The sequence below is a fragment of the Chelonia mydas genome, chromosome 7 (assembly GCF_015237465.2).
Source record: "Chelonia mydas isolate rCheMyd1 chromosome 7, rCheMyd1.pri.v2, whole genome shotgun sequence".
Taxonomy (NCBI): domain Eukaryota; kingdom Metazoa; phylum Chordata; order Testudines; family Cheloniidae; genus Chelonia; species Chelonia mydas.
In genome coordinates, this window is record NC_057853.1 from 77,329,023 (window position 1) to 77,354,266 (window position 25,244).

The following is a 25,244-nucleotide window of genomic DNA, read 5'->3' on the forward strand; positions in this document are numbered from 1 at the left end:
TTGTGTTTCCAAATACCTTTTTACCGAGTGAGCTGCTATGGACTATGCCATTTTACACTTTAGCTTCTGAGTTTATTTAAGATGAAGCTCCAAGTAAAGCCTGCTGCAATAATCTGAGTTGGAGGTGACAGATGCATGGATGGCAACAGCAGGGTCTTTATACAAAACAAATGGCTCCATGTTTCAAGCCAGCTGTAGCTGAAATAAATATGCTCGCTGCTGGATGGCTATGTAACATCAGCTGGGCGTCCAGCAGTGTCACCAGGCAATGAATTTTAATATTAGTATTTAATATTAGTGGCCATAACCACAAGTAAGAGGGTATATATTCTGGTTACTTCTCCAGCCTGCCAATATATCTTGGTCTTGCTGACTTTCAATCAGCTAGTCCTCTATGCCCCAACCTCTACCTAACCTTGGGTAAGGCGCGTAATAGCATTGGTGGAATCAGGTGAGATAAACAGCTGGGTATTGGCATCCTGCCTCCTCAGACAACTTCCTAGTAACCCTATATATATATATATTCTGATATATAAAATATGTTCGTTTTGTTTTGTACTATCAGAATCCCATACAAGAGGCTCCTGGGCAGAAGGGCACATTCTGTAAACCACTCTCTGGGAGTTTCATGACTGCTGTAAGATCTTAACAAGTAACATGTTCAGTCCCTGTCATGATAGCTCAGAGGTGGGCAAACTATGGTCTGCGGGCCACATCTGGGCTGTGGGGACCCTCCTGCCCGGCGCCTCAGCTCCTGGCCTGGGAGGATAGTCCCTGGCCCCTCCCCTGCTGTTCCCCTTCCCGCGCAGCCTCAGTGCGCTGTGCCATCGGCGCAATGCTCTGGGTGGCCGGGCAGCGCAGTTGCAGAGCCGCAGCCTGACCTGGCGCTCTGGGCAGCGTGGCTGTAGCGCCGCCAGCCACTAGCGCTCCAGGCAGCGCGGTAAGGGGACTGAGGGGTTGGATAGAGAGCAGGGGAGTTTGGGGGCTGGGGTGTGGATAGGGGTCGGGGCGGTCAGAGGGCAGGGAACGGGGGTTGGATGGGGCAGGGGTCCTGGGGGGGGGCAGTCAGGAATGGGGTTCCGGGGGGGGGGAGTCCAGGGGTGGTGGATGGAGCAGGAGTCCCAGGGGGCTGTCAGGGGGCAGGGGGGTTGGATGAGGCAGGAGTCCCAGGGCAGCCATCGGGGGTGAGAAGCGGGGGGGTCAGATAGGAGGCCGGGGCTGGGCCACACCTGGCTGTTTGCGGGGAGACAGCCTCCCCTAAGCAGCCCTCCATACAATTTTGGAAACCCGATGTGGCCATCAGGCCAAAAAGTTTGCCCGCCCCTGTGATAGCTGGATGAATTTATTTAATCTAGTCCTGTATCAAGTGGTCTAATCCTATTTAATACCTGCTTGTGGTAACTGAATTGAAATATGCTGAAGTTGAATCATAACAAATGTTTGTTTTTTTAAAAAATCACCTTTTTGTCTTGGTAATTTTTATGCAACTTAAATGGTAACCCATGATTTCTAACACCACTTTCTCTTTCAGATACGGTACGGCTCATTAAAATATAAAGTAAAGAAGAGGCCTACGGTGTATTTTTAAGGGTACTACACTTTAAAGACAAACTGCTGTACTACAAGTAACTTTACTTAGCACATCATGTGTTCAGGATTTGTGTGTATATATAAAAACTTTAAGCATGGTGGTAGGACTCATTTTTATCAGTCTAAACAGCTGTATAAAATGCTTCTAATCTTTAATGGCTTATCATGGGAGGGACGGATAGCTCAGTGGTTTGAGCATTGGCCTGCTAAACCCAGGGTTGTGAGCTCAATCCTTGAGGGGGCCATTTAGGGATCCGGGGCAAAAATTGGGGATTGGTCCTGCTTTTGAGCAGGGGATTGGATTAGATGACCTCCTGAGGTCCCTTCCAACCTGAGATTCGATGATTCTATGATCATTTTGACTTGATTGTTAAATGTGTCTAGGAAAAATCCTAGGTTTCTGCACTCATTAAACTTTGTAAGAATTTAATGAATGCCAGAAACAAAGCTTGATTTTCTCAAAGGTATCTGAACAGCTGCAAATTCCATTAACATCAGTTGAACTTGCTGGTGTTCAGCTCTTACAAAACTTAAGCCCATAGTGTTTCCTAGTTTACAATGCAAAAATAGGTATACTTGAATTTTTTTCTAAACCAGGATTCCTGAAAAAGCTTTCATAATTGTGTAAAAATGTACAGTTTTAGAGGACAGTTGAATGAAGGTGGGGAAAGGAAAAAGGGAAAGCCAATTATATTTGGTATGTCCTTAAAAGAACTTTTTACACCTTATTTCCTAATATTTTAAATATTAATAGGTGCACTTTGATATCTGTACAACGGTTTTGCATACTTGTACAGCTGTAAAACAGTAACCATGTAATGTTAGTGATTTAAAAAAAAAAATCAGATTTCACCAATGTATTTTTAAATGGCAGCAATTTAATCCTTGTATTACCACATCTTACTCTTGGTTACTTAAGCACACGGAAGATGTTATAGATAACGGCTACTAACCTTTAAAGAATTTCATCAGGTGCCTTTTGTGTTTTAGGGGGAGTACTTTCTCCAGCACATTCAGATGTAAAGTGATTTATGACTAATAGCCAGTTCTCAATTTTAAATTATGGTAGATACAAATTTGCAGCATCTGCTAGATATCGGGGATCTGATCAACTTATCAGTTGTGTGGTACAACTGCCATTGAAGTGAATCGGAGTAATGCAGTCACATCTGATGGACTGTTCAGGCCCTAGATTATAGGTTTTTGCTAAGGCTTGTTTTAGAATATTCTTTTTCAGAATAGCTTTTAGATATCAAACTTGAGTTCTGATAAATGTTTAAAATATATACCTTTCATTATTCATGAAGTTATTAAGATATTTGTGTATAAATAGCTCTTTTCAAGACTGTCTTCTTGCTGATTCAGTCAGGAATGTGGTAACCCAATTGACATCATGATTTTATTTAATTTTAAAAATCCTTTATACAAATATCTCTAACCAATAGGGATGGAAGGAAAATACTATTGTGAGTTTTTTATACAAATATCTCTGTAGCCAGTAGGGATGGAAGGAAAATACTATGTTTAAAAATTAAATGGAATTTAAAATGTATTGAGTGTTGACAGAAGTGTCACTCTCTCAATTTAAAGGAAGGTATGTCATAGGATCACTTCCAAAAACTTCCTGCCCTGCACCTTCTCCCAGATAGGAGAGAAATACAGCAAGTAGAGACTGTAAGAGGGCAGTAAAATCACATTTCTTTCTGGAACCCCTCACTCCCCCATTCAGTAGCAACCCCCTCTACTGGCCCAGTGCAGCCTACTTGTTTTAGCTAGAATTTTTCTTATTCCTACTGTTACTGCCATGTAGATCATCTCTGAGCAGAGTTAAATGACACAGTTGAAAATGAGGGCTGGTTTACATTAGCATTACAAGCAGTGGGGCTGCAACTATAGGAATTTAGGTGAAATTACTGTAGAGACAGCTTTATAGACAAGAGTGACAATACTGATGGGAACAGTGGGAGTATTGTGCAAAGGGAGTTTCAGAAACACTTCAATTGGTATCAGTTACATTCCATAAGGGACTAAAAGGGCTAAGATTCACACAGCTTTACAAAAAGTTTCAATGACATACCAGATGACATCCACCCTCTCCGAAATGAGTATAGTACCACTGATGCCAGTGTCATGCTACCAAATAGAACTGAGGTTACTGGTCCCAATTTTATAAAGGGGGTGAAGTCTCTTTCCTTACATACTTGGGCAACAGTTTTTGTTAGAGACTTGTTCTGCCATTCTGTTCTACTTAGGATCTTATACCATTCGTATTGCCATGGTATCTGAGCACCATCGGCTGGGCTTTGTGTCCTTTGCTGCCCATTAGACTTAAATCATGCAGCAGGGACCTTTTGATTTCCTTTTGACCACCTTCCTAAATCCTTTCTCTCCCGGTTATCCTAGTCTAGCTAACATAGTAGCCTTTATTTTGATAAATTCAGTTGATCTAATACCAGGCCCAAACTTTCAGTATGCTGCATATTTTTGTATTGAAACCCTGTAACTGTTGTGGCATGTTAAGGCTGGTTGTCCAGACAAAAGGGTAGGAGGGGATGTTCATGCCTTGTGACACTTGGGAAGACACAGGAATTAGTTGAGGCTTTCGTAGTTGGAGGAAGTGCATCTTTCCCTGTCCCTTCTTTGGATGGGCAGAGGTGACTTTAAACTTGGAAAGACTGATATTTGAATTCCTCATTTCCCCATCTCATTACTCTAATATTTGCTACTGTAACCCACCAATAATTGCTAACATTAGCTTTCATTTTCTGATAACATGATAGTTGTAAAGGTGTTCTCATTAGGCATCATTAACATTCCTTGTAGAGGAATGGGGCAATTCTCACCTTTCAAATTTGAAGTTTCAGGTGGTCTCCCTACTCACACATAATTACTCCATCAGTTTACATCCTCTTCACATTTTAAGGGTCTTTGCGATTTTAAGGGCTAGAGACTTTTTTAAATTAAAGCTTAGACTCTGAAACACAATTGCACAGCCATATCCATGACACATAGTCTGTTACACATGGGACCATTAAGATTGGTTCCTCTGTGGCTTACTTGACTTGCCAAGCTCAGTAACTTCACAGATCATTTTTGCAGCATTTCTTCTGTAATGCAGGTATCTCTACAGACGTTTAGATACATTGGTTTGAAAATCTCAACCATAAAAGGATTTAGCCAGACATTTATATTATAATAAAGTGGTCTTGTGGCCCAATAATTATTCCATTGAAGATACAAAATGTAGTGGGGGTACACCTTCTTTTTTGCGCCTCTCTCATCCCATTCTCAGTGTTTTGCTACTCACTCCTCTTTCTTAGTATGGCTCAATCACTTTTCTTCTACCATATTTGCTTCCTCTTATTTAAATACTTTAATAACATATTGCACTTGCAACAGAACTTGATTAGCACTACACCACTGAGTGAGCATTTTGTGTTTAGCACTTCAGTAAGAAGGTACTTTAGCTGTGTTCATAGTCTCACTCAAGGCAGAGTGATGTGGGGTTTGCTCGTCTGAGGCCTGGGCTATGTTATACAGTTAAGTCGACCTAAGGCAGCTTACATCAACCTGATTATGTCAGTGTACACACTTCAGCCCTGTTCCGCCGATGTAAGTGCTCTACTACACTGACATAATAATACCACCTCCATGAGAGGCACAGCACTTATGTCCGTGTAGTTAGGGCAACACGATCCCTGTGTAGACACTGGATTACTTACATCTGCTGTTGACTGTCTTGTCAATTTCATGGCTCCATGCTGGGCCGTGAAATTGACAAGAAAGCTTGGCTGTTGCCCCAGCCTCCCTGCTCCACACTCCCCACTCAGGGAGTGAAGAAGCCTGGCCCCGGCTCTCAGTCGTGAGTGGATAGGCGAAAAGCTGGGCAGCTGCTCCCTGCTCCCAGCTGAGAGCCGGGGGGCAGCTAGGCTCCCTGGCTCAGCTCCCCACACTGCCCCTCTTCAGTTGGTGGAAGTGCTCCAAGTGAAGGTGCGCACCACTGACAAAAGGAGGGTAGTGTGGACATCAGCCACCATGGTAATTACTTCTGTGTTAAGTCAACTTACAGCCACTGGTCAACTTAAGTCTGTAGTGCAGATGTGCCCTGAGTAACTCATTGTGCTGTGCTGCTGAACAGAAGCCGATTGTCTGCATTCCTGGTTTTCCAGTGTTTGAGTTCTGGGAATTAAATTATCCTGGAAGGGGATGAGAATTACAGGATGGGGATGCTGGCAACCTTAGCCCCATGTTAATTAAGGTATTTGCATGCTGTCCTATCTAATTTTCATTGTTTCAGACTGTTTCCTGTCAGACTGTTTTTCAATCTAATAGCTTTTACTACCTACTGATTCCTGACAGCCTATGCTTTTCTCTGTTAAATTTATCTTTTTTAATCATGACTCAGTGGTAAATTTCTCACTCCTTGAGTTTACACTCTTCAAAAGTGTAGGCTCGTTGTCCTGTTAGTCATTGTTTAACCAAATTATACCTATTTATTGGCTGTCCTGTTACCATGCTAGATAAACTGTGTCAACCAATTATCTGAAATATTGTGCAGTCTTTCAAACATTGGTGGCAGAGTATCTTGAGGATTTGGTTTGAGTGATGTTGAACATGATCTGTATAGTTCTAGCTATTACATTTTTATTTAACATTTTTTGAGAAATCTAAGTCCACTTCTGAGGAAACTAGCACTTTATTCTATCAATATGCAAATTAAAATATATAAACAGAATAACCCAAATATGGTATAAAGAAGAAAGCATTTTCAGGGAGCTCTGGACTTGTCTGCCATCTACAGTATTTGTAATGTTAGTTACTTAAAATTACAATTTATGCAAGATTTGAAAACCAGATGAAACAAGATTAGCCAGAGAAGCAACATACATTTTGGAAAATGTTTGAACTTTGTATTAATGTTTAACAGATTCATCTTGGTCACATGTACAAACACTAATAGAAGTCTAAAGAGTGAACTGTTGATAAGCGTCTTTGAAAAACTTAATGCAAACCGTGAAAGCAAAGCAATTACCAGTGTTGACTATTTTATTTGTTACTTCCCTGCCTATCAGATGACCGGATATCTTGAACACTTCTCAAACATAAATGAACTTAAGTTGATAAGCACTATAGGAAAAACTGAAAAATTTGGTTTACAGAATGACAAAGTAAGTGTTAAAGTATGTAGCAGTGATTTCATGACTAGATGCATTTTATATTTTTTTATGTTGATTTTATCAGTTGGGACTTCAGTATTTTTTGAAAATATTTTTCTGTAAAGGATGCATGTTTGTGAAGGGAATATTGTAACATTTTCAAGAACTCGCATTCTGCAATGCTACAAGAACCCCCAAATTAGTCTGCATTGAGACTAAAGATAGTAGCTTTAAAAATCATGAAATAAAAGCTTTAACTTTTTTTATTGTAAAATTAAATTACTGTCAATTTGTTTACATATTTGTATTGTAGAGCGCTTTTTAAACACTAATCCATTTCTCTTGAAATTCTTTTGTAAAATCTACTTTCTGAGCAGGATGCAATGCGTATGTTACCGTAAGTATGACTTTTAAAAACAATGTAAAATAAACTGCAGACTTACTAGAAACTTACTTGTTTGTACTTTTATTATAAATTCCTCATCTGAAACCGCACACTAACTGTAGGGAGCTCCTTAAAGAATGTTTGACGTATGGTTAAATTGTCACTTAATATTTTTGGAGTGCCTGATTTGAGAGAGAGAGGACGCTATTGTATGCATAAAAGCTTGTTGTTCCATTAATGCGGACTTGAAATAAGTAAAGCATTACGTGTGTAAACAAAATGAGTAGTTATCTGATGAGGAAATGTCAGGGTTGGGTTTTTTTTGGTTTTTAAACTGCAAGTCTACTCAGGTATTCTATCAATTAGGATATTCAAGTGGATTTTTTTGAATTAAACATATCATTTTAACTAACATACTTAAAGCCTTTCATTCCTACTCCTTTTTCTTTTGAAGCAGCTTTTATGCAGGGGCACCATTTACAGAGGTGGGGAGGGCACTTGCCCCCCAAGTTTTATTTCATATCTGATAATTTTACATGCAAATTCAGAAGTCACAGATTTGTCAACTTCCTTGGACAGCATACTCCTCTCCCTCACGTACTAGGGCATAAGGAGGCATATGAAGAGCAAGGTGACTCCAGGCAGTGCCCCACCCTCGCCTTCCCCAGGCCACATTTATGGCTGCAGTTGCCTGGTGGGAAGCAGCACTGGGAGGCAGCTGCAACATGTTTCCTCCTGTGCTGCCCCTGCCATGGCTTGGTGGGGCTGGGCCTGTTGGCATGTGGGGAGTTGAGCAAGTTGAGCTCTGGCTGGCCCCGCTTGGTTCCAGCTGCAGGTAGTCAGCTTGAGCCATGCATCTGGAGCCTCTGGGGAAAGAGGCCACTTTTACACACAGGAGCATTACACCTTAAGGAGTCCTCTGAAAAAGGTAGAAGTCTGGCCAGTGGTGTGGCCAAGGGGGCGTCTCCCTGGTTGGCTCAGTACAGAGAGAGCCTGGTACTTCGCAGCCAAGCCAGCTTTGCACTTGTGGAAGCACCTCTGTCAACCCAGGCACAGGGTTCCTCAGGTTCTCCTGGGTGAAGAGACCTATGTGGGACTCCAAGTGCTCTCATGCTCCCTATGACCGGGTGCTCCCCATCCCTCATTCAATGGTGTATGTATGGTACACTTGGGGTGCCAAAGCAGTGCCAGTATCTCCCAGGTACACCAGCTCAGAGTACTCATCCTTGGCCTCCTTGGGATGGCTAGAAGCAGTGCTGAACCTCTCTGGCATTTGGGAGGCTCTTGTGGTGAAGTCGAGCCATAGACTGGGAAGTCACGAGGTGAACACCTTTCTAAGCAGGATAGTTAGGGAACTGATTCCAGGCTGCTGGCATCAGTCAGATGGGACTAGAAAGGGGGAATTAGGAATCAGGCCTGAAATTGCCAAGTTGGTGTGTAGCATGGAGATTCCCTAATATGCCCTACTCAATGAGGTGCATAAATCACCTTCCCCTAAGACTGCTACCAATATCTTTGGTAGGTTGTCAGTTAAAAAAAATCAGTCTAGTCTCCATATATATTGTCGGTTTGCTTAAAATTATTTGTATACCAAACCTAACATTAACAAATGTTTACACAGACAGACAGCTGTTTTTTGTTCCCATTCAGACATTCTCCATGTCATGTTTGCAACTCGAAATTATAGTATTGTGAAAGAACTAGAGGATAGATACATAAACAGGCAATGGACACAGCTGTTTTCATTAGCCAAGTTGAGTGAAATATACAAATCAAACAAACATAGCGGGAAAGAAATTTGATTTTAATATTTTCCAAAGCTATTAGAAAACAGGAAATAAACTTTTGTAAAATAATTTTGAGACTCTTTGAAGACTGTTTTGTTTATTAATTAACAATATTGGTCCGAGTATTCCACTGAAGTTAGTAAAGTTATAACTGGCAAGTTTAGCTCATTTAGATCAAAAAGCAAAGCTTTATTTTCCTCCAATGACCTACTTTGAAAAACATTAATTGATAGAAGTCTTTATTTGTAGCCTATTATTACAGTAACCCTTTACTATTATGTAATGTGGTTTAAATATAGTTTGTCTGAACTGTAATCTAGACAATAGTAATAAATCACTTAGCTTCATAACCAGAGATTCCATGCTCAAGCCCTGGAGGTTACTACTAATTATTCTCACAGGGTTATGGTTGGGATCCAACAGGAGTTTGACTTTTAAATAGACCTTCCAATTCCAAGTGTCTTTGATTTGGATGAAGACTCCTTTATTTTTGATTAAAGCTATTTAAATGTCCCTACTTTGTGCATTTTTTTTAAACAAGTTGTCAATTTGACATTCCTGTTCAGACTTAAAATCTCCATCTACTTTTCCACTAAGTAGGTACACTGAGTTGCTTCAGATCTGTCCTCCACTGCATTTAAAAATAATTGCAGGGGTAAGCAGATTTTTTTTTTCTCTCTACTAAAGAGTGTTTGAAGTATCAAGCTTGTGTTTCTGATATGTGTTAAGGCTCCAAAACTGATATCTCAAGGTTAGGGCTTGGGAATATCTTGTTGTATTATCACCTGCCTGTTCTAAACTTCATATAAATTTACAATATGGCTTTAAGTGGTGGTCATACTTTTTTTTTCTTTATATAGGAGTTCAATACAATGCTCCTGACAACTTAGAAATTAGCTATCTGCGCACGCACGCAAAAAAACTGAGAATTTTCAGGTTCCTAAGTAGCCCCTGGCATCATGGTTTAAGTCCCGCCCCCCACATTCCCCAAATCTGAAATGGCACCCATGCTTTTCATCTGACAAAGGTAAAGAGTTATCGTTGAAGTCAAAATAAAGTTTCACAGATTAACTAGTAGGGGGTGCTGTATAACATTTAAAGGTTACTGCTACATGCCCGCTCCTTATCCCAAATGAAAAACCTTGCTAACTTAATTTTGCTGTGTTGTGAAGCTTTGTTCGTTGATTGTTTCCATCGTTACTTTAGTTATTGGCGGTACATGTTGAGTTCATTCTTGCAACCTGGGGATCTCTTCTGTTAGAATTCAAACGTGCACAGCTTTTACTGAACAAGGACTCATGACAATGGAATTTCAGGTAGCATGCTCCTTGATGTATGTACCAAGTATGTATCTCCTATTTCTTCTCAACTCACATTTAAAACTATTTAATCTTGTCTGCTTTCAAATATCCCTTACATGGTGTGAAATCTATTTAGCCATAGAAAACATGACAATGTTAAGTGGTGTCAGATGGCAAATCAGCATTGCTAACACTGACTGAGATGAAGCAGCTGTAGCAATGGTGGGAAGTTGAGAGACAATTTCTCTAGTGTAGACAAGTGCTTTTGGGCCTGATCCAGCAGACACTGTTCTCTACGGAGAAGAACAAAGTGTTATCAGGAGTAGGCCATAAATGAGTGCCCTTCTCACTAATAAAGGTACTACTTACCATGCTTGATGCTCTGTTGGGGGAAGGACCCGAAAAGAGATTGTGACCTTTTTCTTTTACTGTTTTATGATGTATACTGAAGACACTGAAAATTCGCTCTTTTAAGGAATTTGTTTTGTTTTTTCCCCTCAGTTGTGTTTTCCACTAGAAATTCAGGTCCTGGCTAACAGAACCATAGAATACCAGGGTTGGAAGGGACCTCAGGAGGTCATCTAGTCCAACCTCCTCCTCAAAGCAGAACCAATCCCCAATTTTTGCCCCAATTGGCCCCCTCAAGGATTGAACTCCCAACCCTGGGTTTAGCAGGCCAATGCTCAAATCACTGAGCTATCCCTCCCCCCCTTGAGGATTTTATGCTGAATTCAGAATTAGTGAAACAATGACATTATTAAAGGAAACAAAAAACCTTTGCAGCTGATTAAGCCTATATTCAGCAATGCCAGCGTCCCAGAAATGTGTATTTAAAGTGCAAGGGCAAAAGTAATGAATAGTGGTAAACAGTGGCCAAATATTCTTAACGTTTAAATAAATCCTAGATTGTACCAGTATTTTGTGAATTACCTTCTGGAAATCACTGTTCTATATTTACATAGTGTCATTGTTCCAGAGTAAGCCATATCTGTGACCCCTTGCTCACTCTTTCCATAGCCATCCTTCTAAAGGCCAGACCCATAATCTGTGATTCACCCTACTTATACGGTGAGTCTCCCAATTATAGCATCCCTGTTTACCAGCAGTTGGCAGCCAGAGTTTGCCCTCCCTTATACTTCCTTTTTAGAGATGAGGGTGGTAGATAGTGACAATGCTTTCTTCAAAACAAAGTTTTATTGATTCATAAAAGTTAGCAATCTGAGAGAAAAGGATTAAAACTACAAAAGGTCAAGATGTGTATTGTTTTACTTAAACATAGGAGTAGTCTACACTTAAATTAGATTCACCTAGCAAGATTGCTCAGTGCAGTGCAAAATTTTGGACCCTAGGTGCTGTAGTTAAGTTGACCTAATCTCCACTATACATGCGGCTAAGTCAGTGGAAAAATTCTTCTGTGGACCTAGCTTCTTCTTCTGGGAGAGATGAATTAACTATCAATGGAAAAAACTGTCAATATAGTAAATGTCCTACATTATGGTGCTGCTCTAGGGTATGGTGATGGGATAGTCTACCCCTTAAAGGTATTACTGCCTACTGGTCAGTCTTGTCCATCACAGAGCATTGCCATTTAAGAGTTTGGGATGGTCTGATGCACAAAGCCTGAGGGGAAACAGGTAGAGAGGAAAGGGGTACCAGGAAGAGGTAGCACTTCGAAGGAATCCTATTACACAGATCCCAGACCATTATAGAGACAGTATCTGCATTCACCCTCGCCCCCAGTCTCTCACATGGCCTGTGTTTTGGGTGGTGGTCCTACTGTTTTAGCTATCTTATTCCAAATGGAGCTTATCATGTCCAACTTCACTGAGGTTCCACCCAGCTCCCAGGATAACTGGTGGTGATCCTAAACAATGAAGAGAATGAGTCACTAATGCAAACAATATGCATTTGAATGCAGCTAAATGTATACATCCAGGAACAAAGACTGTAGGCCGTACTTACAGGTTGGGAACCTCTATCCTCAGAAGCCATGACTCTGAAAACCTTTTGGGGGTCATGGTGGATAATCAGCTGAATAAGCTTCCAGTGCAATAGTATGGCCGAAAGAGTGAATGTGATCACTGGATGCATCAACAGGTAAACCTTGAGTAGGAGTAGAGAGGGTTATTTTACTTCTGTCTGTGGCACTGATGATTGCTGGAATACTGTGTCTAGTTCTGGTGTCCACAATTCTAGAAGCATGTTTATAACTTGGAGAAGGTTCAGAGAAGACTCACAGGGATGATTAAAGCATTAGCAAACATGCCTTATAGTGATTAGAGTTAAGGAGCACTATCTTTTTCATTTAACAAAGAAGTTTAAGGGGTGACAATTACAGTCTACTACTACCAGCATGAGGAACAAATATATAAATGGATTCTTCAGTCTAGTAGAGAAAGCCAGGTATAACACAATCCCATGGTTGAAAGTTTAAGATGTACATTTTTAAGTTAATTCACCACTGGAACAATTTACAAAGGGTTGCAGGGGATTCTCTATCACTGACAATTTTTAAACCAAGATTGGATATTTTCCTAAAAGATACGCTCTAGGCAGGGCTGTTCCTGGGAGGTACAGGGGCTGGAGCAAATCAGCCTGTATGGGACCTCCCTTAACATTTTTTATACAGGTGAAATCTGGTTACAGTGAACTTCAAGAGCAGCTGCTAGCTGCAGGTTAAATAGTGATAGCACCCCGCTGTATAATTGTTATTATATTGTAGTTTTTTATAATTACAAAGTGTGGATACCAGTCTAATAGGTCATACTGGCTGTAGAATGACCGTGCCTAATCGGGTACAGAATGTGAGCGAGGCCAAACAGCAAAAATTAAGATGTTTGTACACCAATGCGAGAAGCCTAGGTAACAAAATGGAGGAACTAGAGCTACTGGTGCAGGAAGTGAAACCAGATATTATAGGGATAACAGAAACATGGTGGAATAGTAGTCAGGACTGGACTACAGGTATTGAAGGGTATGTGCTGTTTAGGAAAGACAGAAATAAAGGTAAAGGTGGTGGAGTAGCATTGTATATCAATGATGAGGTAGAATGTAAAGAAATAAGTGATGGAATGGATTAAGACAGAGTCCGTCTGGGCAAAAATCACATTGGGGAAGAAAACTACTAGAGCGTCCCCTGTGATCGTGCTTGGGGTGTGCTATAGACCGCCGGCATCTAATTTGGATATGGACAGAGCCCTCTTTAATGTTTTTAATGAAGTAAATACTAATGGAAACTGCGTGATCATGGGAGACTAACTTCCCAGATATAGACTGGAGGACGAGTGCTAGTAATAATAATAGGGCTCAGATTTTCCTGGATGCGATAGCTGATGGATTCCTTCATCAAGTAGTTGCTGAAGCGACTAGAGGGGATGCCATTTTAGACTTGATTTTGGTGAGTAGTGAGGACCTCATAGAAGAAATGCTTGTAGGGGACAGTCTTGGTTCAAGTGATCATGAGCTAATTCATTTCAAACTGAATGGAAAGATAAACAAAAATAAATCTGCAACTAGGGTTTTTGATTTCAAAAGGGCTGACTTTCAAAAATTAAGGAAATTAGTTAGGGAAGTGGATTGGACTGAAGAACTTATGGATCTAAAGGCAGAGGAGGCCTGAGATTACTTTAAGTCAAAGCTGCAGAAGCTATCGGAAGCCTGCATCCTAAGAAAGGGGGAAAAATTCATAGGCAGGAGTTGTAGACCAAGCATCTCAGAGAGGTGATTAAGAAAAAGCATAAAGCATACAGGGAGTGGAAGATGGGAGGGATCAGCAAGGAAAGCTACCTTGTTGAGGTCAGAACATGTAGGGATAAAGTGAGACAGGCTAAAAGTCAAGTAGAGTTGGACCTTGCAAAGGGGATTAAAACCAATAGTAAAAGGTTCTATAGCCATATAAATAAGAAGAAAACAAAGAAAGAAGAAGTGGGACCGCTAAACACTGAGGATGGAGTGGAGGTTAAGGATAATCTAGGCGTGGCCCAATATCTAAACAAATACTTTGCCTCAGTCTTTAATAAGGCTAAAGAGGATCTTAGGGATAATGGTAGCATGACAAATGGGAATGAGGATATGGAGGTAGATATTACCATATCTGAGGTAGAAGCGAAACTCTTAACAGCTTAATGGGACTAAATCGGGGGGCCCAGATAATCTTCATCCCAGAATATTAAAGGAATTGGCACATGAAATTGCAAGCCCATTAGCAAGAATTTTTAATGAATCTGTAAACTCAGGGGTTGTACCGTATGATTGGAGAACTGCTAACATAGTTCCTATTTTTAAGGGGAAAAAAAAAGCGATCCGGGTAACTACAGGCCTGTTAGTTTGACATCTGTAGTATGCAAGTTCTTGGAAAAATTTTTGAAGGAGAAAGTAGTTAAGGACATTGAGGTCAATGGTAAACGAGACAAAATACAAGATGGTTTTACAAAAGGTAGATCGTGCCAAACCAACCTGATCTCCTTCTTTGAGAAAGTAACAGATTTTTTAGACAAAGGAAACGCTGTGGATCTAACTTACCTTGATTTCAGTAAGGCGTTTGATGCTGTGCCACATGGGGAATTATTAGTTAAATTGGAAAAGATGGGGATCAACAGGAAAATTGAAAGGTGGATAAGGAACTGGTTAACAGGGAGACTACAGTGGGTCATACTGAAAGGTGAACTGTCAGGCTGGAGGGAGGTTACCAGTGGAGTTCCTCAGGGATCGGTTTTGGGACCAATCTTTTTTAATCTTTCCATTACTGACTTCGGCACGAAAAGTGGGAGTGTGCTAATCAAGTTTGCGGATGATACAAAGCTGGGAGGTATTGCCAATTTAGAGAGAGACCGGGATATCATACAGGAAGATCTGGATGACCTTGTAAAGTGGAGTAATAGTAATAGGATGAAATTTAATAGTGAAGTGTAAGGTCATGCATTTAGGGATTAATAACAAGAAATTTAGTTGTAAGCTGGGGACGCATCAATTAGAAGTAACGGAGGAGGAGAAGGACCTTGGAGTATTGGTTGATCACAGGATGACTGAGCCACCAATGTGGTGTGGCCGTGAAAAAAGCTAATGCGGTCTTGGGATGCATCAGGCAAGGTATTTCCAGTAGAGATAAGGAAGTTTTAGTACCGTTATACAAGGCACTGGTGAGACCTCACCTGGAATACTGTGTGCAGTCCTGGTCTCCCATGTTTAAGAGGGATGAATTCAAACTGGAACAGGTACAGAGAAGGGCTACTAGGATGAGCTGAGGAATGGAAAACCTGTCTTATGAAAGGAGACTCAAGGAGCTTGGCTTGTTTAGACTAACCAAAAGAAGGTTGAGGGGAGATATGATTGCTCTCTATAAATATATCAGAGGGATAAACACCGGAGAGGGAGAGGAATTATTTAAGCTCAGTACCAATGTGGACACAAGAACAAATGGATATAAACTGGTCATTGGGAAGTTTAGACTTGAAATTAGACAAAGGTTTCTAACCATCAGAGGAGTGAAGTTTTGGAATAGCCTTCCAACGGAAGCAGTGGGGGCAAAAGACCTATCTGGCTTTAAGATTAAACTCAATAAGTTTATGGAGGAGATGATATGATAGGATAATATGATTTTGGCAATTAATTGATCTTTAAATATTCATGGTAAATAGGCCCTATGGCCTGTGATGGGATGTTAGATGGGGTGGGATCTGAGTTACTACAGAGAATTCTTTCCTGGGTATCTGGCTGTTGAATCTTGCCCATATGCTCAGGGTTCAGCTGATCGCCATATTTGGGGTCGGGAAGGAATTTTCCTCCAGGGCAGATTGGCAGAGGCCATAGAGGTTTTTCGCCTTCCTCTGTAGCATGGGGCACGGGTCACTTGCTGGAGGATTCTCTGCTCCTTGAAGTCTTTAAATTATGATTTGAGGACTTCAATAGCTCAGGCATAGGTGAGAGGTTTATCGCAGGAGTGGGTGGGTGAGATTCTGCGGCCTGTTTTGTGCAGGAGATCAGACTAGATGATCATAATGGTCCCTTCTGACCTTAATATCTATGAATCTAAGTTCCTATAGTTAAAAAAACCCTCACTGATCATGATCAGTATTGCACTGCTTACATTCTGAAACCCACCTTCCTGGACTTCCTTGCCTCAGAAACTGGGTGGTTCTTGGAAGGCCTATATGTGCCCTGGTGCTCGGGGACCCCAGGACCCTCCAGCATGGAGCAGGGGCTCTAAGATCTGTTTTCTCTGGGGGCTGGGAGGGGGAGGGAAGGTGGAAAAGCAGATGGATGGAGGACCCCAGTCCTGGTGGGTCGTGGAGAGAGCAGAGTTGTGGGACCCCAGGTCCTGGTACTGCGGAGAGGGGGACCCCAAAGCTGGAGAGCAGAAAGGCAAGGAGGACCCTGAGGCAGGGGAGTGATAAGGTCTGGCACTGGCCTAGAGGTGGCATTAGAGGACCCCACCCAGTTCTGGGAGAGGGGAGAAAGAGCAGTGGGAGGGGGAGGTGTGGGGCACTGGGGGACACCAATGCTGGGCCACGGATGATGGAGACTAATGGCTGGCAATAACCTGTGCTGGTGGAGGATCCTGCTGGAAAAGGGAAGGGTCCATCTGAGGCAGAAGGTCAGGGTCAGCCTGGGTCAACTTACCCTGGCACTAGTGGTTGGGGGGAGAGGGGTGGTGCTAGGAGCCTGCAGCAGCAGGCAACATCGGGAGCCAGCGGAGCAGAGCAGGCTGGGGCCGCGCCGCTTGCTGCTGCTACCACACAGACTGAACCTGAGAGGCTGCAAGCAAGAAAAAGAAATAAATGCCTGGGCTGGTGAGTGCAGGGCACAGGCCCGACCCCTGCTGCCAGCACCAGGCCCCCGCTCGTCTCCCTGAAGCGCAGGGTCCGTGGCGCTTGCCTATCGCCCCGCCTCCCTGAAGCACAGGGTCCGGGCCAACCCCTATGGACATGACGGCTCTGGCACTAGGACTTATTTTGAGGAAGTTCTAGGGCCTGCGTTATACAGGAGGTCAGTCTAGATCACAATGGTCTCTTTTGGCCTTGGAATCTATGAGTCACAGTTCTTTAACAATGTTCTGCCCCTTCAATTGTTTAATGTGTCTGTCCTAATATTGCATTGCTATCACATGCTGCAATTGGTTAAGGAACTGCAGAACAACAGTTCTGTTCCCAACAAACTACTTTTTTTTCTTCCCTACAAGTTACAGCTGGCATCACTGGATATAGATATGCAAGGAACTGGGAGGGTGCAGAGGGCTAGGGGAACAGAGGACTGGATTGCATTTCCCCTCTCCAAAGCATAATATGGGAATTCTACATTCACTGAGCCAGTCAGATTCTGCAATTCCGCTTCCATAAATATGGAAGGTGAAAGACCGTCTTATGCATCAGTTAACTTCCTATTAATGAAATACTTGGCTCTTTTCATCTATAGAACTCAAAGCACATTACAAAGGAAAGTAACTTCACAGATGTGGGGAAAGAGGCACTGTTCCTTCCATGGCACCATAATTCATGCTTGAAAGTAATCACCTTTTTGCTTTTGAGCCTGCACAAACTGAAGATGGGGCTTAAAAAGGGAAGCAGAGCAGTACAAAAAGGACAGGCAATGGAAGGGAGCAGACCTCTACCCTGAGCTCTGGCCAAGTACTGCCCAGGATCTCTTGTGGCCTGAAACCTGGAAAAACAGCTCTGACAGGACCGACAAAGGAGAATTTTAGGGAGCATTACTAATATGAAATCAAATAACAGCTTTATAACGATGTATCTCCTCCCACATGATGGGAATTCTACATGTTATTTTACGCCTACGAGGGGCGTGGATGCCAGCACTGGTGCACTGTCGCTTTACACTGCTGAAACTTGCTGTGCTCAGGGGGGTGTTTTTTCAAACCCCCGAGCCAGAAGGTTGCAGCACTGTAAATTGCCAGTGTAGACAAGTCCTAAGGTTCTGATCCAACTCTACTGTAGTTGGTGGGACTGATATTTTAAGGGAAGTTAGACTGGATCTGGGAGCAACAGAACTTAGTGGCAAAAGATAGAGACGAGAGCATCAGAGAAGCAACAGTGATATCAAGAGGAAAAAAAAACAACACTAGTATGACATTTGGAAATGGACTTTGTTGGTGAAGAGGCTACCCACATGGGCCTCTCCACCTGAGGAGCACAGAGTAGTAAGAATGGGTGTCCTGATCTGCGCTGTGAAGAGACTGCTGCTGAAATCTTTCCTTACCTCTCAAAATGCTTCTGCTACAGATGAGAGCTGCAAACCTCCAAAAGTAAGCTGTGTGATGGCAATTTTGTGATGTTAGGGCATCTCACTGTTGTACTATGTGGCTGGACTAAAATAAATCTCAAATTCAAGACCACCTGTGGTAACTGGGCCGGATGCCAACTCTTTGTGTCTTTTCAGAGTGGGGGAAAAAATACCATCACAGAATGAAAGGAAGCTGAGGCTAATCTGGACAATGTCTACACCAAGCATACATTCTAATTCAGGAGAAACAGTGTGATTGTCAGCATGCTGGCTATCATTTGTATAGTTCCTCCAAATCTATGTTAGGGTTTATACTGGCACCCACAGTTACTGTAACATGGTTCCTAGTGGGCCTCAGAGCAGATGTCTGCACTACAATGTAAGCCCACGGTTAGCTGAACTTGAGTTAACCGACACTGGGTTAAGGCTTAAGTGTCTACACTAATTTGTGACCCCAGGCTAAGAACTGTTGAACCCTGGGTCCCAACCTAGGGCTCCAACATCTATACTGCATTACGCAAGTCCGGATCCACCCAGCCATGTCCCAGACTGCTTCGTGCTCTCCAAAAATATGGCCACTCTAGCCTTTTGTTTGCAGTGCAGTATGGGAAAACCCAACTGTCCACCAAACTTCCCTATGGAGAAAAGAAGAAAGTCAGCCTGGGCGTTACTTTCAGTAGAGTCCTAGTGTACAATGCTAGTGGAGCTGCAGCTACACCACCTGCAAAACAACAGGGCTTGAAGCCTGATTCCCAGCTTGACTCAGGTGTGGATTCTCCATTCCCAGGGGATGGTGGGTCTGAGCCCTAGGTTAGCGTGGATGGAAGGGGGGGTGGGCTTCAGTTCGACCGCTGGGCTTACGCTGCAGTGTAGACAAAGCCTTCAGCTCCTCTCCCTGCTCCACAAGTTCTGCTAGGGCCTCGCTCCTGTTTTGCTTTCTAAGTTACTGTGCCTCAGGCCATGTGCTTCCCAGGGAGACCCCAGGCTCTGCCCCTGCTGTTTGGGGCAGTTAGGGTGACCAGGTGTCCTGATTTTGTACGGACAGTCCCAATATTTGGGGCTTTTTCTTATATAGGCACCTATTACCCTCCCCGCCCGGATTTTTCACGCTATCTGGTCACCCAGCGGCAGGGTCCCTTCAGCGCCGCCAAGGCTGTTCGCGGCCAGTTACTCGCCTCTCTCTGCAGACGCTGCTCCCGCCGTGCCCGGCCCGAGGAAGTTACAACGCGCCCGCCCAAGCCCTGGGCAGCGCCGCCGGGCGGACACTCCCACCGACACGGGGGCGGCGCCTCTGGGGCCGCGGACGTCGCGCCAGCCTCGCGCGCGGGGAGGAGACCGTTGGTGACGGGGGAGGGCCACGCTCGCCTCCCGGCTGTCGCCGGCTGCCTCTTCCCTCCCCTGCGAGCGGAGGCTTTTCCTGCCGCCAGAGGGCGCCCCCCGGTCGCGCCTGGTAGCGGGGATGCAGCGGGGCCATGGAGCTGGACGAGGCGTTCGGCTCGGTGGGGGAGTTCGGCCCGAGCCAGAAGCGCCTCACCGCCTTCCTGGTGCTGCTGCAGGTGGGCGGCGGGACGCGCGGCTGCTCAGCCCGGCCGGTCCCGGTCCCGGGCGGCGGCCTGCCCCCCTTCGCTGCGGCGGGGTGGAGACCCAGGGTGCCACGGGGCGCTGGCTGGGGCGGGCGGGGCGCTGTAGGGGCACGGCGGGATTTCATGGGGCGCGAGAGGGACGAGGGCGGGTGGCGGCTGCCCGGAGGACGGGCGGGAGGGAGGGCGGAGAGGGCGCGGGAGGCTCTTTCCCTTAGTTCCAGCAAGCGTCCGTCCGCGCCGCCGGCTGTGCGTGTTTTAGACCCTCCGTGAGCCCTGGACTGGGGGGCGGGGGTGCCAAACTGGAGCCTGAGTGGCTGCGCCGCGTCCCCCTGCCAGCGGGGAGCTGGGCGTGACTGGATGAGCTCAGCGTGGCTGGCAGGGGAGAGGAGGGGATCCTGGCCCTGAGCGTGATTTCCTCTCAGCCGCGGGGCTGGGTTTCTTTCTGGGTTATTGGCACGGAGTCCTGCTGTGACCCCGACGCTGGCCTCGCGTTGTAACCTCCTGGGATGTTTGCACTGACAAACAACCAGAAGATCTCGCTGGCTCTCACAGGAGTGCAGCCTCTCTGAGTAGTGCGTCCAAAAGAAATAATGTGGATACTGTACTATAAAAATAGATGTCAGAAGAAAGTTCTGTCAGAATAGTTTTCTATCGTTAGGCAAGAAGGTTATTGAATATTAAACTAGGCTGTTCCTTGTTCATACATCCCCTACAGTACAAACCGGTAACTTTTTATCCTTTTAAACAGATGTTGTTATTGGTTGTTTATCTTTTGAAGTTCCCTTGGGCTTTAGAAGGCCAGGATGGCAAAATTTACATGTGTTGTTTTAATATAAGGAGGAAGCTTGGATATGCACGAGCCAGGATACAAATAATCTTTGGTAGTAAGTTTTATATTTCAGCATGTGAATATGTTGACACAGTGTGAGAAGTAATCTCCCCCTCCCACCACCCCATGCAATCAGTAGATTGAGCCATAGAACTGCAAGTCAAGAACTCCTGTGTTCTCTTCTTGTATCTGTCAGTGACCTGCTGTACGACCTTGGGCAAGTCTTTTAAGTTCTTTACATATTATTTTTCCCTATTGTAAAGTTGGGATAGTACTTAAATATCTTGTAGGATTGTGGAGAATAATTGCTACATTTTTCTGTAGCGAAGTTTACAACTGGCGTTTCAAGATTAACTCCAGGAAGATTGCCTTGTAGCTACAGTGTAACAAAACAGCATGAATGGTGTTGGAAAAGCTGCTGATCTTTTATGGCTCCACTCCCATGAGATAGATGAAGGTGTTGGAGTTTACTGTTTCTAAATCGTTCCTTTTTAAAAAAATCAAATGTAAAGAAAACAAACAGACCACCAGTGTCTTTTTGATCACGACCACTTCTTGTTCTTCAGGATTTCTTCTGCAGTGATCTGAGATGGAGTTGCTAGATGAACCCTATGTTTGCTGCTCCTTGCATTTTTCATTGTCAGAGATGTGGTGAAGTATTTGGGGGTATATGTGAACTTCTCTCATCAAGAAAACGCTATCATTTTTCTAGATTTCATCTGGAGATAAGAGGTAGCGTCTTCCATGGTTTTAGATAGATGGTTTTCAGTTCTGCCAGTAGGAATGAGCCGCAAGATGATTTAGGACCTTGGTGTAGATAGAATAGCTGTTACCTTGGCAGTTTGCTGGCCGCTTTCTGTTTGAAATCTAACATTCTCTTGCATTTGTAATTGAACTGTTTGGCATGCTTATTGTAGTAGTTCTTCAGTCCCCACCGTTCTTTTGTAACTTCTTCAGAACTGATTGTCTTTGGCTATAGAAGCACTTAAGTTTTTTGTTCTGCCCATAAGTCTTGGGGCTGATGCCGGGCAGCTGTCTCTAGCTCATCTGGTTTTTCAGAAGATCTAAATACCCAATAACTTCCATTGACCTAATTATTGACTAACATTAGGTACCCATTTTTGAGAAAGTTGGGCATGGTTCATATGCAAACTGTTTTTTTTTTTTAAAAGTGCCATTTTAAAAAGACAGATATGAAATATCTAAATATTTAAAACATAAGAGGTAATAGTAAAAACATTTTTTCAATGAATAGTGTATCTTAAGTGTTTCTTTAAATAAGACCTTTTAATTGAATACTTCTCTTATTTAGTTCATTAAAATGTCAAGCCTTAGGAAAAAGTGTATAATTTTGTTTCATTCCTAAGTACAGCATACTTTCTTTTTTTTTTATTTCTAAAACTGCATCTATTTATGCATAAATCATATTTATGACTAGGCATGTAAAAGCATTGTTTTCAATGACAAAATTGGCTAATCCAAATATAAACAGATCCAATCTCCAAATCAAACTGCAAAACTAGATGTATGGGGCCCTGCTGGACCTGTTGGGGGAAACTAGCTCCAGAGTTGAATTCCTTTCATTGACAATACAGCATCAAAAGGTGGTTAAGGTTTGGGTATATATTATTTTTCAGGAAAGTTGGTTTAAATAAAAAAAAAATTAGAAACACAGAACTAAGATTGCACTTCTCGTAGAAGGCATTCAAACTTACTGTGGACTTCCTGAGGCCTGCAGGAAGGGAGAGCCTCCTCATGAGCCTTGTGATGGAAAACTTTCTTTTTTTACTATGTAGCCCAGGGGTGGCCAAACCTCCCAGCCACATACGACAAACTTGAGAAGTTTGAGAGCCGGGGGGCGCCTGCTGGGGCTTCAGCCCCAGGGGACGCCCCTGCTGGGGCTTGGGGCTTCAACTCTGCAGGGAGGGGGGTTTTGGGGTTTCAGTCCTGTCACTGTGAGAGGCACCTGCTCAGGGCTTTAGCCCTGCGGGGACAGGGGGTCCCGCTGAAGCCCTGAGTCCTGGCAGCTGGGCCCCGTGGGGCTGAAGCCCTGAGACCCCCGCACCCCAGTGGGCAGAAACCAGAGGTGACGTGTGTGGGAGGGCACATAGGGTCACGTGCCCTCCCAGATTTTTGCGAGGGTTTGCTGGACCAAATCAGTCACACTGTGCTGGAGGGCCCCCTCCCTGCATGGCAGCTGCTGGAGCCAGCAAGCTGGGAGCTGCAGCCGTGGGGAGAGGCTATGGCAAACACCTGGGAGATGCAGGGAGAGCCACTGCTTCTGCTGCTGCTGCCTCTCCCCACTGAGCTAAAGTGGCAGCTCCAGCTGTTTGCCACTGATTTTTCCATGCAGAGCTAATGCCTGGGAGCTGCAGGGAGGGGCCGTTGAGGGTAATGGGGGGCATGCCGAGGGCTTATGAGTATGACTCCAGCTGTTGGGGGGAACCTTTACATTATGCTCCCCCCACTCTCATCAGGCACCAGTTGTCTCTAGCAGAAGCCGTTAGCCCCACCGCTCTGCCACAGGGCAGAATCCTCAAGTTCCCCCCCACCCCAGTCTGTTAGGTGGAGAATGGGGGGAGGGATGGGGCTCTGTGAGCTGCACTTTAACTGTAAAAGAAACACATGCGGCCATTTGACCACCCCGATCTAACCTCCCTAGTGATCTGGTTCAGTCTCTGTAAGGAGAAAAGCTAGAGGTTTCTAACTTCATTGATTTGCTGTACTGATTTGTTGCTGGAATTGGTATTCCTCAGTGATGTTACTAAATAAAATGTTAGTAACTCTTGGAAACAAACTTTAATTGAATTAAATTTTGGCCTTTGGTGCTAGATCAGCTAGAAGTCCCTAGTAAAGTAGTTTATAATCTCCTTTCTGTGTTCTTGCTACAAAGCAGCAAAAAAGAAGTTTGAAGAATTTTGAAATTTGCGGGAGGGTTGCAAAATCAAAATGTTAATAAAAACCCACTGAAAATCTTAAATATGACATGATTGCTGTCCCTTCAGAATGCCCTGGCCTGTGCGTTCCTGTCCAGGGACTTAAAGACAATATACTAGCTGAGCTGTTGTGATTTTGAATTAAGAGAACTGTTTTAGCTCAAGTTTTAAATATTAGTTCAATGAAGAGGTTAAAATATTTATGATAAACAAGAGGGCAAAATATCATGTAAATTGTTTATCCTACACAATTTTGTCTCTTCTTTTTAGGTATATGTGGCCTGTCAGTCTATGCTTATTGTACTAGTGGGAGCTGTGCCAGAGTATCATATTGACCAGGGAGAAATTCCTACTAGCACAGAGGAGCTTGCCAGACATGTCCGATTTGCAGATAAGTTCACATCTATAGCAACTGAGGCAAGTAGTTTGTGCTATATCTTTTCTTAACGATTCTTTTCTGTGCTCTGGTTTATTCCTTTATCATCAGTGCAGGATTCTCTCTTGTGAAGCCTGAAGAAGACTTAGTTGAATATGTTGCTTGCACAAATTGTAATTCTTCTGTACATGAGGACATAGGAATTGCTGAAGATAAAAAGGTCACTTGGGCCAGGCGTCTCACTTATTGACTTACTATAACTCACATGTCTCTGCTTTATTACTATTTTCTTCAGTTTCCTTAAATCTGTAATCATGTCTAATTGTTCAAATTATGCATACTATTATCTTTGGCTTACTAAGCATAAGTTCAGTATTCTTCTGAGTAAAAGGGGTTAAATTCGCTTTATAGTCTTAATTTCATGATTTTTAGGATTGGTTTTTTTTTCATCCCAGATCTTTTTGAGCCCGTCACTAAAGAGGACAACTTACTGTAGCTTACATCATTTAATTACATGTTTGAAATCTTACATCAGCCCACTATAGAGTCAGTTTCCTACTGAAAATGAATTCAGCCTCTGAAGAAATACTTATGACTCAGGAAGAGCTAATGAGTTGGAATGATTTTTTGTTCTGTTTTGTATTGTTCAGTGTAATAAATCTTGACTATAGCTGCATCATGTCCTCCCATAGATTGCCCTATAGGAGGATTAAAATTATTCTGAAAACTAAGTTCACACAACTCTTCTGGATTTCCCAAAATATCATGCCATCTTGAGGGGTGGAGGTGGACTGGACCAGGGTTTGCATCCTGGGGACTGGACAGAGCACTTCGCCCTCTAGTTTTATGTGTTTTGTTGCATTTGTTCAAAGCCAGCTGTTCTTTGTGTTACTTCCTGGGCACCCATCACCCAGGAAATACATGCCTTAGGAACATCCCTGCCTGCATCAAAACTTTTTTTTGAGATGGTTGCCTGGATTCTCGTAGAAACGAGTTATGCTGATTGATTGCCAATTTTCAGTTAACTTGCTAGGGAATGTTATCTAGGCCAGGGGTTTTCAAACTGTGG

At 43.5% G+C, this 25,244-nt stretch overlaps 2 protein-coding genes across 12 annotated transcripts in view; both read left to right on the forward strand.

Moving 5' to 3' along the window:
* Window positions 1-7,195, forward strand: part of REEP3 (receptor accessory protein 3) — a 66,035-nt gene extending 58,840 nt beyond the window's left edge. For 3 of the 4 annotated variants that reach the window (XM_037903951.2, XM_043550907.1, XM_037903952.2), the window contains 2 exons: window positions 566-637; window positions 1,532-7,195. In XM_037903951.2, the coding sequence (XP_037759879.1) occupies window positions 566-637; window positions 1,532-1,588 (129 nt within the window). In that variant the 3' untranslated portion in view covers window positions 1,589-7,195. The remainder of the gene's footprint in view (window positions 1-565; window positions 638-1,531) is intronic. The other variant, XM_037903954.2, reaches the window with a different exon arrangement.
* A 12,562-nt stretch (window positions 7,196-19,757) lies between these two features.
* LOC102939922 (solute carrier family 22 member 15-like) overlaps window positions 19,758-25,244 on the forward strand; it is a 66,726-nt gene continuing 61,239 nt past the window's right edge. For 2 of the 8 annotated variants that reach the window (XM_037904540.2, XM_043551367.1), the window contains exons 1-2: window positions 19,777-20,007; window positions 24,070-24,216. In XM_037904540.2, the coding sequence (XP_037760468.1) occupies window positions 19,924-20,007; window positions 24,070-24,216 (231 nt within the window). In that variant the 5' untranslated portion in view covers window positions 19,777-19,923. Of the gene's footprint in view, window positions 20,008-20,315; window positions 20,759-20,823; window positions 21,596-24,069; window positions 24,217-25,244 lie in introns of those variants that run through there. The other 6 variants (XR_005226178.2, XM_043551369.1, XM_037904542.2 and 3 more) reach the window with 5 other exon arrangements.